Below are 14,821 nucleotides of genomic sequence, written 5' to 3'. Positions count from 1 at the left end.
GGTGCTCGCCAAAGCTCCAGCACTAGAAACATTGGGGTCTTTTGTATTGGCTATGTTAGAACAAGGCCTTCAGTCTACCCACGAAGCATCCACTTACAAAGATTCATGGTAAATCCATGCATAAAGCTGCTTCCTGCTGCCGGTACTTCCACAGAGTACCTGAAATACGCGTAGTTACGAAGATCAGCGGAAACATAGCCAGAAGTGAAAGCAGTGGAAAAGCCTAACAGGTTTCTTAGTAAGAATTCGTGGCTTGAAGTAAAACACAATATCGACGTACTGGCTGTAGTGATTGCTGGCAACAGATCCAGCACAATGTCTCCGCTCAAGTATCCTTGAACCACTTGACCGTTTGTCATGCTTTCTGGCCCACTTAGAAGGTTTACGAGAGTACCAGACGGGTTTGGATCGATGTCAAGCGCTGTTCCACAAGGTAGTGGAGCTTCAGTTGGCAACGTAATGAAAGGCGTCTGGGTAGTTTTTGGTATTGCCTGTGTTGATGAGAATGTTAGAGCCGTGTGTGGACTTGGCCAAGACGCAGAATAACGATACTTACTGTCGGAGTTGGTGAAGATCCGAAACTAGGCAAGATTGTCTCTGCGGTACATCCAGTTGGACCAGATCGAAGCTGTAGATCGATCAAGCTGTACAAAAAGTCTCCAGTTCCAGAGACATGGCTGAACATGGAAAATTGCAATGCTTGTATTCTTGTTAGAGCCGAGATGGAAGTTGGGCTCAAGAAGCTCGAGAGCGGTATAGTGATGTCCTAACGAAGGATGTGTGATGAGGTTGAAAGCGCGAATCAACCGGATGGTTTTATACATAAGTGTTGGTCCATACGAAAGTCCAATATCTTGAAATATCTAACGCTATTGACACGAGACGTCAGAGGAGATTACACTCTCGAGTCATCAATCAACCCTACCAGCCGTCACTGAAACAAAAGTACCATCACAACCGACATCACCAACAACTAGATTCACCAAGAAACCAGCACCTTGAACCGGTAACTATGAAAAATCGATTATTTTCTGCTTGTGAGAATAGAGACTCAATACAACACTGACCTGAACCCTCATGTAAATAATGTCATCTAGAAAAGTTTGATGTTAGCAACACAATAATACCACAAGCAATTTGAGGCCTACAAGAGCTTAGATCAGCACATCCGCCCTTCGCGTCAAGACTGGTCGTCCAAACTATCAAAGGGTTCAAAGCCAATAAGTAAACTTTCATTAGCAAACACGAAGGAGTTTGGAGATTTACCAGCAGAAACTAGCGTGGGCGCTAAATCTGAAGCACCGGTAAAGCCATTGAATGTAGAATTTCCACCATAAAGACTGAACAGTTCTTTTCCTCCCAGAAGATTTCTGCCAGCTCCTGACGGATTTGGATCAATCAAATATGCCAAGCACAATTTTGGCTTATCCACAGCTGTTTTGGCAATCGTTGTTGGTGTCGTCGTCCGCGTAGTTGGCACTGTACTTGTAGCTGATTTCGGATACGTTAGTGTTAGCCCTGAAAGAGCTAGGTTAACTCTAGGACTCACATGTTGATGTTGTCATCACAGTGGTTGGAAGTGTCATGACTGTAGCAGGTACAGAACTGGTATCTGATTGTAACCGTGTTCATATAAGCGCTCTGATTTCAAAATGGTTGCTTGCAATTTCTCACTTGTTGAAATTGTGATCACAGTCGTTAGAATTGAGGGTTCTGTAGTGGGTACAGCACTCGTAACTAACTGTTTGTTAGCACCTTTCTCCTTCAAAATGTGTACATTCACTGTCTTACCAGTTGAAGATGTTAGTACTGTATTTGAGATCGTCGTATCTGCATTCGAAATACTTGAAGAAGTGGTGGTACCTAGTTTGCACATGTTTACATTAGTACTCTAGAGAGTGAAGAGGTTGATTTGACTCAATAGCGCACTTGTAGAAGGTGTGATCACAGTTCTGAATATGGTAGACACAGTATTCGTAGCTAATGTTGAAAATGCTCATGTTAGCATTTGCCTCTTTAGAAATTTGCACATCAGTAGACTACCTGTTGACATTGGGATCACAGTGCTTCGGACTGTGGTATCTTCAATTGATAAAGAACTTGTACCTGATTTTTCAGACGTCCCATTAGCACTCAAGACGCTTAAAAACTTGATGTGATTAATTAGCTTACTTGGTGACGCTGTGATCCCAGTAGTTGGAAGTTTGGTAAATGTCGACGATACGGCACTTGCTGCGGAATTTATTTAAGTTCATATTAGCACTCGAGTCTGACATTGCTCAAACGATGGATCGTAACAGATTACTTGTTGACGTTGAGATCACAGTAGTTGAAATCGTGGTGGCTGTGGTAGGCACAATGGTGCCTAATTTCATTCATGTGCATGTTCATGTTACTGCCACATAGTTCTCCCAACTGGTTAAATTTGAGTAACTTACTAGTTGAAATTGTGATCACAGTAGTTGGCATTGTGGTGCGACTAGTAGTTACAGCACTTGTCGCTGATTTTGAGCAAGTTCATATTAGTACTAAGTGCGGCAAAGAAGCTGATTTGAAGTGGCGCACTTGTTGACATTGTGATCACGGTAGTTGAAACTGTGATGCTGATAGTAGTTACGGCTCTTGTAGCTGATGGTAAGCAAATCTTATAAGTACTGCGAAATTTTTCAAAGCGATTGACTTCTGCAGCTTACTGGTTGAGGTTGTGATCGCACTCCTCAGAGCTGTGGTAATTACAGTTTAATGCGGTCCTCAATAATACGTTTACGAAGTAATAAATTTAATTTGCTAACCCGTTGAGGTTGTGATCAAAGTAGCCGGAGTTGTAGTGACTGTAATAAGTACAGAACTTGTAGCTAGTTTGTGACGTGGTCAAATCAGGGCTCGGACGATATTCAAAATTGTTTAATCCACCGGCTTACTTGCAGCAGTTGTAACCCCAGTAATCGGAACTGTGGTAAGTGTAGTAGACACGGCACTTGCTTCTGATTGTAACCAAGTTGGTATAAGCACAAGCACTCTGAAATTCTCCAGCCCAGTTGAATCCAACGGCTTACTTGTTGACGATGTGATCACACTAGTTTGAATCGTGGTTACTGTCGTAGACACAGTAGTTGTAGTAGCTAATTTTAAATCTGATAGTTTTAGTCCTCTAAGCCTTCATACAGTGATAGATTTAATTTGCTTACTCGTAGAGATTGTGCTCACAGTGGTCGGAACTGTGGCGACTGTAGCCGATAGACTAATTGGAGCTAGTTTGGATATGTTCATATTAGCACCAATGTTGGCGAAGCGAATTCGATTCTAAACTTACTTGTCGACGTTGTGATCACAGTAGTTGGAACTGTAATTGTAGTCGTTACCGCTCTTGCAGCTGATTGTACTGATTGTAAGAAGCTCGCATAAGCATTTTGAAATACGTCCAAACGGCCGAATCCAGCAGCTTACTCGTTGAAGTTGTGATCACATTAGTTGGAATTGTGGGTACTGTTGTAGACACAGTGCTCGTAGCTAGATTTGAGAAATGCTTATGTTAAGATTCCACACCCGAATGAAGCAGCAAATTCAAATTGCTTACTGGTAGCAATAGTTGTGGTGGTCGCATTCTCTAATACACACGCCTGAGAGCCAGATATTTGAGAAGTCCCTCGCGGACATGTGGCAACACACTGGCCTCCAAAATTGAAATTTTTGCAAGAAACGCAATCCAATGGTGTGTTTCCACTACATCCTCCAGCGCATTCGGAGTGACAAACAATACAACCGTTTAGTGCCGTATTTGTGCATACTGTAAAATTGGAGAAGCCAAAGTTTGAAGCATTCTTAGAAGACACCACAGCAATTGCAAAGCTGGTTCCAGATATGGCAGATGGAACCGTCCAAGTATATGCACCCGTGTTTGGTACAGACGAAAGAAGTCCATATTGAGCGCCGCTTATCCATGGTGAGCTAGCGGTAGGCGTAATCAAGAATGACACTGTGGAGCCGAGCGTACCACCTTGCCACAAGATTATGACCTGCTCACCGCAAGTCAGTACAAAGAAGATAACTGAAACGCAACAAGCATAGGGACTGACCTGTGAGCCACTTCCTACAACTGTAGAGATGTTTGGAGATATTACGGATATGGGTAGATCGACACAAGGAGCTGGATTACAAATCATAGTTGATGGCGGAGCTGTCCCTGCGCATGCACTCAATGCAACACTATTCCCTGTATAATCGACGCATGATACAGTTCTTGTCACAGTACCACCACCACATGATGCAGAGCAATTTGACCATGTCGATTTTCTAAAAGTTGGACATGCTTGCGTGTTGCATTGCTGCCATCCTTTTGGTTCATAGGCAAGAAGAATATTCCCGTACTGGTCCCATGTAGCTTGACTGTATTGACAGTCCTGATCTTCACATATGGTTTGCTTCCCTTCGTTAGCATAAGAGTAGCAATAAGATATAAACGGTTGCCACCCTCCCCCACAGGTTGCATTGCAAACAGCAGTCCAAGACGGAACCCACTGCGCGGTATTGCAGACCTTGAAGCATACTTGTGTTTGTGATGTGGCAGCACTAGGAGCACCTGGATTGCAACAATAATCGGAATTGCAACCGTCAGTTGTGCCATCAGGATATTGAAACCCACAAAATTGGTCAGGGGCATTTTCGTGATCTTCCAAGCAAGTACAACCTCCGTTCGCCAAAGCTACTGGCAAGTTGCCACCACATGGATACGCACTACAAGGACCTAGATTGCATTGACGTTGAAGGATTGGTTTTTGGCCTTGTCCCGCACAATACGAGTCAGTAACAGGGCCCTGAAGAGTCGAAGTGCAAGCCACGTTTCTACTTTGCACTCCAAGTCCACAGTTTTGTGAGCATACGTTCCAAGCATCAGCTTCCCATGAGAATGTTTCAGGTAATGTTCCTCGGATTGTGAAATCCGAAGAAAAAACAAAGTTAGATGGATTGGAGTTGCTGATTAGGTGCAATTCGTAATGTGTCGAGTTCCACATGCCCCATGGAATAGTCCATGTAAACTGTCCAGTATTTTGGACAGATCCAAATGGAATCCCAGAGCCTTGAGCGAATGGAACAGACGAATTTGTTCTGAAATACATTGTAATGTTTCCATTTGTCGAGCCACCGGTCCACTGTACAGTAACAGTTGACCCAATATAAAATACCGATGCTGAGGTGGGACTGGTAAGCTGCAGTGCAGGTTCTGGAGCTGCACATATTCCTGTTTGTGGTGTTTTCGAGTCCGGGCACGAGCTGGTATAAAGCTCACAAATATTTTGAGCGAAACACCATCCACAATGTGCAGCAAGCACACATGTCGAGCAAGACGTGTAAGGTGTGCATGAAGAGGTACTTAAATCAGGATAGCTCAGCGTACTTAGCAATGTGTTTGAAGTGCTGATAGTTGGTGGCGTTGGAGGAAGAGTTCCGGGGAGGAACAAACTGGTCAAGGCCAAGCATCCCGAATTAAGCACCTGGAATGGCAATATGGGAATCGTTATTGTGTAGGGCAATCCAATAGAGGAACCCAGAGTAATAGCTGGTAGTAACCCCAGCGATCCTAAAGCGACGAAGCATATTAGTAAGCCCTCATAGCGAGAATTCAAATTTGGTGGTTTACCAATGCTGAGACTTGGGATTTTGATTTGGTCAAGCGAGAGGTCAGCATTGGCCCCCCAACCGACATCCCAAGATACTGCTGAGCTGGTGCCACTCTGCTGGCATGGTGGTGTAGATGCATCTTGGACATTGTACAGCTGAAGCCAAGACGATGTTGAAGCATGAGCAGCCAGATAAACGTCTCCAGTGAGACTGACAGGAACAATATCACCAATGTAAACGTGAATGGCAGGTCGAATAGAGAGCTTCATGATACTCGAAGCGTCACCGGATATTGATAGGCTTCCTCCCGTAGCTGTCGTGGGAGAGGGAGTGTCCAGATGCACAGAGTCCGTTACCGAAACTGTTACACTTTGCGATCGTGAATAATGTCCAGTAGCTTGCATCGACATGACACCGTTAACAGCTACGCTGCCCTCAAAGTTCAAATCTGCGGTGACTGTTATTGGAATGGGAATAGGTCCCAATGGGAGGACAACGGTTGCGATAGTTTGTGCTGGAATCACAAGCACCTCTTGTTGCCACTGTGAGGTGTAAGATGCTGTCAAGTCGAGTGCGACAGAAGCTTTCTCCTGCAACTGTATAGTGACTTTGAATGTATCGACCGAGGAATGAGGAGTGCCACATACGTTCACCTCAGGAGGATTGACAGGAGGAGTCCAACTGAATAAACTGAAAATTGAGCGCCCAACGTTAGCTGGGAAGTTAACGATATCATTGGCAGCTGTACACACGGCTGCGATGGCAGAGATAGTTAAATCAAAATTGATTGATACGGTAGCTTCAGTATAGCAGGAGGAGCAAACTAGTTCAAAGGCCATTACTGAGGTTCCCGACTGTTTGGTTAAATCAAAAATTGGTATGCTTCTGCTAGCGCTGTTGCTGCCAGGAACGGTGTTCAATCCAAAGCTAGCAGTGTCAGACCAAGGCCAGTCGAACCTACGATTCAAACGACTCATCTTCCTCCCAGCCCACCCATCCGAAATGGTAGTATTCGACATTTCTGGATGATATCGAGGAATGATATGGGCTCTGACGTGTGAGCTAGGTCCCAAAAGACTCATTTCGTCTACAATTTCAATGCCTTTTAAAGCGACAAGGACGACGGTTGAGTTGTGTGTCTTACGAATATACGGTGACTGCACCGTTTTGAAATACGTCGTCTTTGATGGCCGAGGGGCATCTCCTAAAGACACTCTTTGCTCAAGAAGCTCTGGGCAAAGATCCAAAATTTTAGAATTGGCACTTGCAAATACAGTTCCCAATCTCCATTCGTCAGTTATAAACAATCCCTGTAGCGAAGAATCAATCGCCAAATTCAGTGTATCCACGGTGCAAGAATGTAGAGAAATGTCCTTTTCGTCAATGTCGTCAAGTTTGACGACATGCTTCCATACAGAACCTTTAAAAAGAATTCGGTACCAGCTGCCATCGTCCTGAATGGCTTCTAAAAGGTTGTCAAAGTGGTAATAGTCTCGAGATTCAGCAATGGGGACCATGTCATCGGTCCTTTTCAAAAGCTTGTCGAAGGGCACGGCTGAAGACATGGATCCAGGCATGCCACTGATGTAGAGAGCGAGAGCCAGAAGAGTCCATGGAATACATGCATCATGTCGAACCATAATAATCACAAGGACGCTCGTAGGCTAACTTCGGTGGGCAACTGCTATTTTTGAAAAAAAGCCTGCTTTGCAAGCCAAGCCAAACGCCTTTGTATCACCCTCACTCCCTTTACCAGGTTTTGCCGTTGAGCTTTACATGAGAACCTGCTAATGTCGCAGCTTCTCCAGTCAAAGATTATTCAGTTGTATCGAAGCCGAAATGTTGAACTTCGCTCCAACCATTCCGACTTTTGTTGTCGTCGCCTCGCGACAAATCCAACAATCAGTGACGACGAGTATCTCAAGCAGCACAAGATCCCTCAAAACAAGCAGATTCAAAAGGATCAAAACCTCTTACAAGAGGTCTAATTCAAAAAGTCATTTATCAGTGGGTTGTTTGCAATTTCGACAGCGAAGTGGAAAACACTTCACAACAGGAAAGACACGATCCAATACAAACGAAATAAATTTTATACGGTTCAATTCTGAACCTGATCTACGATCCATAGTAGCCCAGTCATCATCAGAGAGTTTGAGATGAGGCAAGAAAAAAAGCTGGAAAGGACGGCCAGAATGGCGGATATAAGCCCACAATCAACACCATCATCTGCAGATGACGTCTATCAATCGTACTTGAACGCGTGTATGTTGTAACTGGACCTATTGAATGAAAAGAGTGTCAGAGATCTATGCACCAAAAAAATGGTAAATACATAAATCTCCATGATGCTCTCTACCTTCTCTTCTAGCACCTGAATAACATCTCTTCCAAGCATGCTCTCAATGACTGTATAATCGGAATCTATTTTGCGAGAAAGCGTTAGGATACAGTTCCAAAAGCGTCGGCTTTTAACCTGCTCATGGTGACCATACCATTCAAAAAGCAAGGCGTAAAGCTGCAATATCTACCAATCGAACGAGTCTTTCACATGAGCGTTGCTGGTGTTGGGCAGACTCAAGATGCGGGACAACAGGATATGAATTAAAGCAGCAGCAAGACTGAATGCAGGTCATAGAATCCCTCACGACACACAGGTTTGCTGACCCTGTTCATAGACCAACGCATTCGAAAGACCTGAATATTGTCCACAATCAATCAACTGCTTCATCGAATATGAAAGATTCGTGTAGGAATACTGGCGACTAGTTCGAGGTTTGATTTTCCTTGAATGATTCTGTTTGTTCGTATTTTCTGAATTTGGCTGCAAGTGAATGCTGATGTAGAGGTTGAAGAAAATTAGCCTTGAAGAAGAGGTCGCTTGAATAGGAGTAATTGCTGGTGTGAAGAGGCATCCTTTCCATTTTCCCGTAATTAACGAAGGAAGTCTGCTTGAAACAGCCCAACACTCGTGGTTGTATTTCGCAGCACTATGAGAATCCATTCCCCAGCAGCTACAGCGAGTGTCATTGCTCTCATATGATGGTCTGACAGCGTCCGTGCTGCTGCTGTTGATGTTACTACGACTGTCATTTATAAGCAACGTACAACCAAAAAACAGTTCCACTCGAAACCTCAACGTTCAAAGCGTTGATAGTTCAAGAAAATGTACAAATATTGGGCTTGTTTGTCCTTGCGACTCCCACAGCGTCCACGACTGAACACAGCCGGATCACACAGACTTGGGCAAGCTTTCGGCGATAGCAGAAAGCTCTTCCCACTGGCCGCCGCTACTCTAGTGGTAGCCACAGCCCGCCGGAAGTTTGGAGCTATAGCAGACCAGCCATTAGGCCCAGAGCAACATTTGAACCCACAAGCTCCCTTGCTACCATAGACACGACTTTTTGCAAGGGCGGGAGTCAAATGCTGCCCAACAGCAGCGGCATAACCAGCACACAGAGCTCGCCACCACCATTGCGCCCCCTGTCTCGTCGTGCGCCAGCAGGTTGGAGCAGTCGTTGCCTGTTGAAGTTACAAAGACAAACACGTCAGTCCAAAGAAGCACCGAATCAAGTTTGGTTGTAGCTCGAAAGAATTGAAACTCTTTTAAGCAATGTAGGTGTAACATAGCAATGAAGAAAGACTAATGAGAGTTGCGAGAGTATCTTAGACAAGAAACAAAAGTCAATGTACATTTGCAAGACTCATCCCAAGGACTTGCCATAAGTAATTTCCATAGTCCCAAAGCGTAGTTAGCGATACATTTGAGCCCTGACAAGATGCGCTGTCTTGGTACTTGTCAAAGGGACACACAACCTTCAACATTCCCCGTTCAAGCATTTTAGCATCCTACACCAACTCTCTCGTAACCTAAATCTTAAGACTCGTGACTACGTGTTTCTGAGACATCATCAGAGCTGCTCCAGCTAGCGTCATCTGTCTCAAAACATCTGTTCGTCATGTATCAGTGTTGGTGAAATTTGCGCTGACTGTTTGTACGGGCTGGGCTGTCATGTCAACCTGCACCTGCCACACCATCAAGCCCCTTCAACATCCAGAACGATTGGCTCTTCCCTCTTCCAATTACAGAAGTGAATTCCCACTACAAACAACAAACATCCTTTCCGTCACGAAACGACATCAAAAAGGTAATCTCAAATTCCAATCAGACACCAAAAGCCTCAACAAATAGGATTAGCATTCCTCTCTCTCCACAGTGGAACTCTTTAACTCTTCTGTCATCCCCGCCAACAATCAGCAGCGACGGGCAACGAAAGTATCAAAAGAACGAAACATTGAAACATGATGAAGCAAGACACACTAGATTCAAAAGAAACCAAATATATGAGTAATGTCTTTTTGCCATTCTGGCAAAAAAAAGTACAGAAGTGTACACAATCCGCAATTCCACCACTTACAAACCAACTCTATACGTTTCACATGTCAAACTATAAAATAATTACACCCCATTCTCAACCACAAAATCAGGGCTCTTAATAACAACCCCGTCACCATCCGAAGTCTCACTAGTATTCAACGACGTCTGAGACGCCTCTAACGGATTGGCAGGCACAAACCCTTGCATATCAATATCCTCCACAGTGATTTGCTCAAAAATCCGTTCCATCATCTTTTTATCAAAGTGGGCTGTTAGGTCTACGGCAAGACATGATGCTGATGCTGCAGCGAGTCCATATTTGAAAGCTTGTGCTGCGTCCTTATGGTGGTTCAAAAGTGTGGTGTGAGGCTTCTAACACGACAAAGAAAACATCATGTAAACACAGGAAGTACCTTTGACTCAAGATACTCAATCATAAACACCCCCGCACACGTATCCCCAGCCCCCAACGGATTCATCTTAATCTCCACATTCACACCAGCACTCCTCGGCACCGGTCGATGCGTGAACGCTCCAAATCCAGTCTTTAACGAAGTCCCACTCCCACCGACACCACGTATATTAAACAAATCACCATGAGATCCAAGCACTCGTGTGCCCGGATCGAGACCTGTCGATTCAGGTAACGAGGAAGAAGTTATTCTCATGAATGCTTCTAGATCGTCGTCTTGCGTTACGAGGTCGAGGACGTTAGGTATCGTGTATTTGTGGCACTTGTATGTGCGGTCGGAAGGGTTTTGGGATGGGTGGTTTGTTTGGGGGGTTGTGTTCGCGAAGGTCGAGTCGAATAGGTATGCGCTATATGGAATGATGTGCAGTGTTAGTTGGTTGAGCGTGAGAGAGCAACAAGTGGAAACAGTGTGACTCGTTACAAGTAATTAGCACTCACGCATCAGGCCCATTAGTTATAGCCAGCATCGGTAACGAATACAGCGACAGCACACGTTTCGCCACCACCACTAAATCCTCATTATCATCAACCCTACAGAAATTGAGAAGAATGGTGTAAAAACAGGAACTCTAATTCGTCAATGACATACTTCTTCTCAAACACAAACCACAACACTCACCCATACCCAGCCAGCACACTAGCTTCCTCCCCATTAATCTTCAATATATCAACCATCCCACTCTCCAAACATGGCTCGACATCCTGACACGCGTCACAAAACAATATACAATTGCTCGGTTTCAGTTGCGCTATCAGCGCATACGTTGATCCTGTTATACCAGGCGGCATCGTCCCACATATGGCTACTGCCTCTAGCGGTGTTTTGCGTGACGGTGATGTATGGTGGTGATGGGAAGAAGCAGGAGTTGGAGATGGCATATTTGTGAGGATTGAATGGAGGGTGGATTCTATAAGTGCTAGTTCTTGGGTCGCGACTCGTCCTGCTGGTTCCTGTGTGTCATGGATGTGAGTGTTGAGACTTGAAGGCAAAAATAAGACATAATCATCTCAAATTAATATGGTCAAACTCACAATCAACACCGTCATCGACCCACTGCGTTTATCAAGTATAGTTGTACTCGTACGTGTTGATTTCGTAACGGGAACTAGATCAAAAAACCGCAAATGTGAGAGATTGGCCAAAAAAGGGCCTAGTAATATTCCTATGACACACCAGTAAGCTGATGCAACCCCTTCTCCTCCAGCACCTGCTTGATATGCCGTCCAGTCATGCCTCCCAATGGCTGTATAATCGAAACCTATCATACAATAACCCGTGTCAAGACATAGTTCCAAACATCGCGATGATCAACACAAGTACCTTCTCTTTATGACCATACTGTTCACACGCCATTGCAAAATTTTGTCCTGTAAATTCAAAAAAGCAGCTTTAGCAATCTAGATCCATCAAACTGAATCGAAGGATCCGCACTCAAACCGTATCTACCTTTTCCACCTATAGAATGCGTCTTGCGATACGCACGATTCACCTTGCCCTCACGAAACGAATCGAAATGTAGGGTCGTTTGGAATGCTGGATTCAATCCTATTGAACCAGGGGTATCATCAGTTATCTACCTCATCACCACATTCACATGCAATCAACATTTACCAACAATAAGCAGCTCTCGACATTCACTCAACAATCCATCCAGTTTCACAGCCGACGATCTGCTTCTACTACGTAACTCTTCGTTATCTGTATCAGAATGCTGCCGTCCATGCGAGTTGAATGGCCGTATTGGGTTTCGAAGAGGCGAGTTTGCGAAATTGCGAGGAGAGACGGGATTCGAGTTGGAGGATGTCGATGACGATGATGTGGATATCTGCAGGGCTTGAAGGCCTGTTGAGATTCCATTGGTTCCCATTCTTGTTCGTGTGTGGGGTTTTGAAAAAGCGTTTTAAAGTGAAGATCAGTAGAAACTTGTTGGTTGGCTGATATTGTCAACCAAACATCGTGAACATTTGAATCTCGTGTTTGATGATAAGGATCAGGACCAAGTAATGTCCAAATCACGCGCAATAACACGTAGTACGATCAATACTTGGCTATATTCTACATTGGGAGATATACAATTAAAGACTGGGCTATATTTACAAGGCTTTTGGCTGCCTGCTTCTGCGTTAACGGAAAAATTTAAAATATAATTTACTTGGTTTTTCTTTTGTGCTTTTTAGCATCCTTTTTTTTTGTTCTCGTTCACCGGTTCAACAACCAACACCCCTTCACCACAACTAAAAAAATGACACCCAACATTTTTCCTTTCTTGTTTTCCATACCACAAACAATAATAGTCTACATATAAGATCACATTCTCTACAGCGGAGACATGATTGTTAGCACGGTTCATGAAGAAGAAAAAAAAACATTGCTTTGTCGACCTTCAATGCTCACCTCTAGTATTACAACGTTCACAGCCGAATAGCTCTTTAACTGTTTGAGACATCCTTAGGAGCAACCTGAGTAGGTGCACCAGCGACACCACCACCAGCAGCAGCATTCGTCATATTAGGACCATATACTCCTGGAGTCAAGTACTGCATTGGCACCATATTATTAGCCACAGCTGCTGGCATAGTCAATGGCTGATGAGCACCCAAGAGTTGAGCATGTTGCAATTGTTGCAACTGCTGAATCTGCAACTGGTTTAACTGCATATGTTGAGCAGTTTGCATCATTTGGAATTGCTTTTGTTGATTGGCTTGATATCGTCGCCATTCTTGTTCTGCTTCATATCGATCTCGTTCTATATCCCGTTGCATGGCAGCCCTCATTGCTGCATCTGTGATATTATGCATATTGTGTTGGTGTTGTTGAGTAAAGGCATACCGCATTTGAGATGCAGCCATGGCCTTGTTTTGTTCTTCATCGTCTTCCTCGTGTTGCTGTTCAGAGTGGCCCTCGCTACCACCATCTACCATCATACTATTATCCTTAGCGGATCTGTCGACACCACCAACCATACCACCATATGCAGGGAGAGATGTCTTTCGTGGGATTGAATCTTCTACACCAATATATCTACCACCCTTCGAGTCACCGTGGAGGAGACGACCATGACGTTCCATATCACTACGTCTAGAGAATCGACGATCACATTTACCACAAGCCCAAGGACGTTCACGTCGATGAGTAGCAGCATGATGTGTTCGTAGATTGAAGCGACGACCAAATCCGCGAGCGCAACCTGGATACGGACAGTGATACAGCCCAGTGGTAGGATCGGCTTTTACACTAGCAGTTACATCAGCTGACGATCCTCCTTGGGAAGAAGATGGAGCAGCAGGACATGGACGACCACTACTATGATTGCTACCACTACTACCAGCAGAGCCTGGACGTGCGCCTCTACCACCAGCACTACGACGATGATTTACGACAGGGAGTGACTTTGGTTCGGCATCTTCATGGCTGCTAGCAGTATCCGAGTCACTGTGTTCACCTTCTTCGAATGCGTCGGGTTCTTTTTCGGGTTCTTCACTATATTCTTCTCCTTTTACATTATTATTGCTACCAGCACCAGTACGGACTGGTGATGATTGAGCAGATCCTTCAGGACTGAGAGTATGATTATAGTAGTGCGACTTTAATTTTGCATGGCGACCAAATCTCATATCACAGTTCGGGAAGGGACATATTTCACGACCCTGAGGAAGAAAGTGTGTGTTACAGTTAGTTTGTTGTTGCTTGTGTGTGTGTTTTATGTTTGGGAGTACAAAACGTGATTGTCCACATATGCATATAAGGTAGATCGATCTTTTGAATGATGACGATATGTGGATCATCACACTCATTTGATAGCGTTTGATATCAATACACCATCACCCCTTGTTCTCTCCTCCCCTCTGTCCCATGCATTGACTACGCAAGTTAACTTCGCTGCACAAGACACGTTGTGAGTACATACCATCGCATCCAAACGAATGGGCAAATCATCAAAGTTGGCAGCACGTGGACGTCCTACTAGTGCCTCGGTGACCTCAGCAGCAGGTGCGATTTGTGGCGGGCATAAGATAGTACCACTCGTCTGAGTACTGTTTAATAGACTGGGCAATACAGAAGAGGAGGCCGACTGTCTGTTGTGTGGCATGGTATTAGTGGAATATACTATCCCTCTGTGTTGTTGGTGTAGAGGAGCATCACTGCTAGTATTATGGTGATGTTGTTGAGTCGATGAAGACGAGGATGTTGATGTTGAAGTGGCGGGCCACGAGTCCAACTGGGCAGTGGCATAGAGATTGAGGGCATCTTTTGAGATGATGGAGGGATGGTTGTATTCAGTGCGTGGGATAGTTGGTTGTCTTATAGTTGGGTGTTGATTAGTGTGTTCATCGTCGTCACATTCGCCGACAGC

The 14,821-nt window shown here is 44.6% G+C and overlaps 1 protein-coding gene across 1 annotated transcript; it reads right to left on the bottom strand.

Annotated features, from left to right (window-relative positions):
• Positions 1-10,075: 10,075 nt before the first annotated feature.
• SmJEL517_g04023 (uncharacterized protein) lies at positions 10,076-12,334 on the bottom strand (the record flags this gene model as incomplete). Its single annotated transcript, XM_031169951.1, has 9 exons — positions 10,076-10,333; positions 10,408-10,813; positions 10,905-10,997; positions 11,086-11,417; positions 11,499-11,572; positions 11,641-11,725; positions 11,788-11,834; positions 11,914-12,012; positions 12,079-12,334. 9 exons carry the CDS (start codon positions 12,332-12,334, stop codon positions 10,076-10,078), a joined length of 1,650 nt encoding a protein of 549 aa, XP_031024126.1.
• Between the last annotated feature and the right edge of the window lie 2,487 nt (positions 12,335-14,821).

The sequence above is a fragment of the Synchytrium microbalum genome, assembly GCF_006535985.1.
Source record: "Synchytrium microbalum strain JEL517 chromosome Unknown SmJEL517_scf0024, whole genome shotgun sequence".
NCBI lineage: Eukaryota > Fungi > Chytridiomycota > Chytridiomycetes > Synchytriales > Synchytriaceae > Synchytrium > Synchytrium microbalum.
The sequence above is the reverse complement of the archived record's forward strand: the minus strand, read 5'-3'. Positions and strand labels throughout refer to the sequence as shown.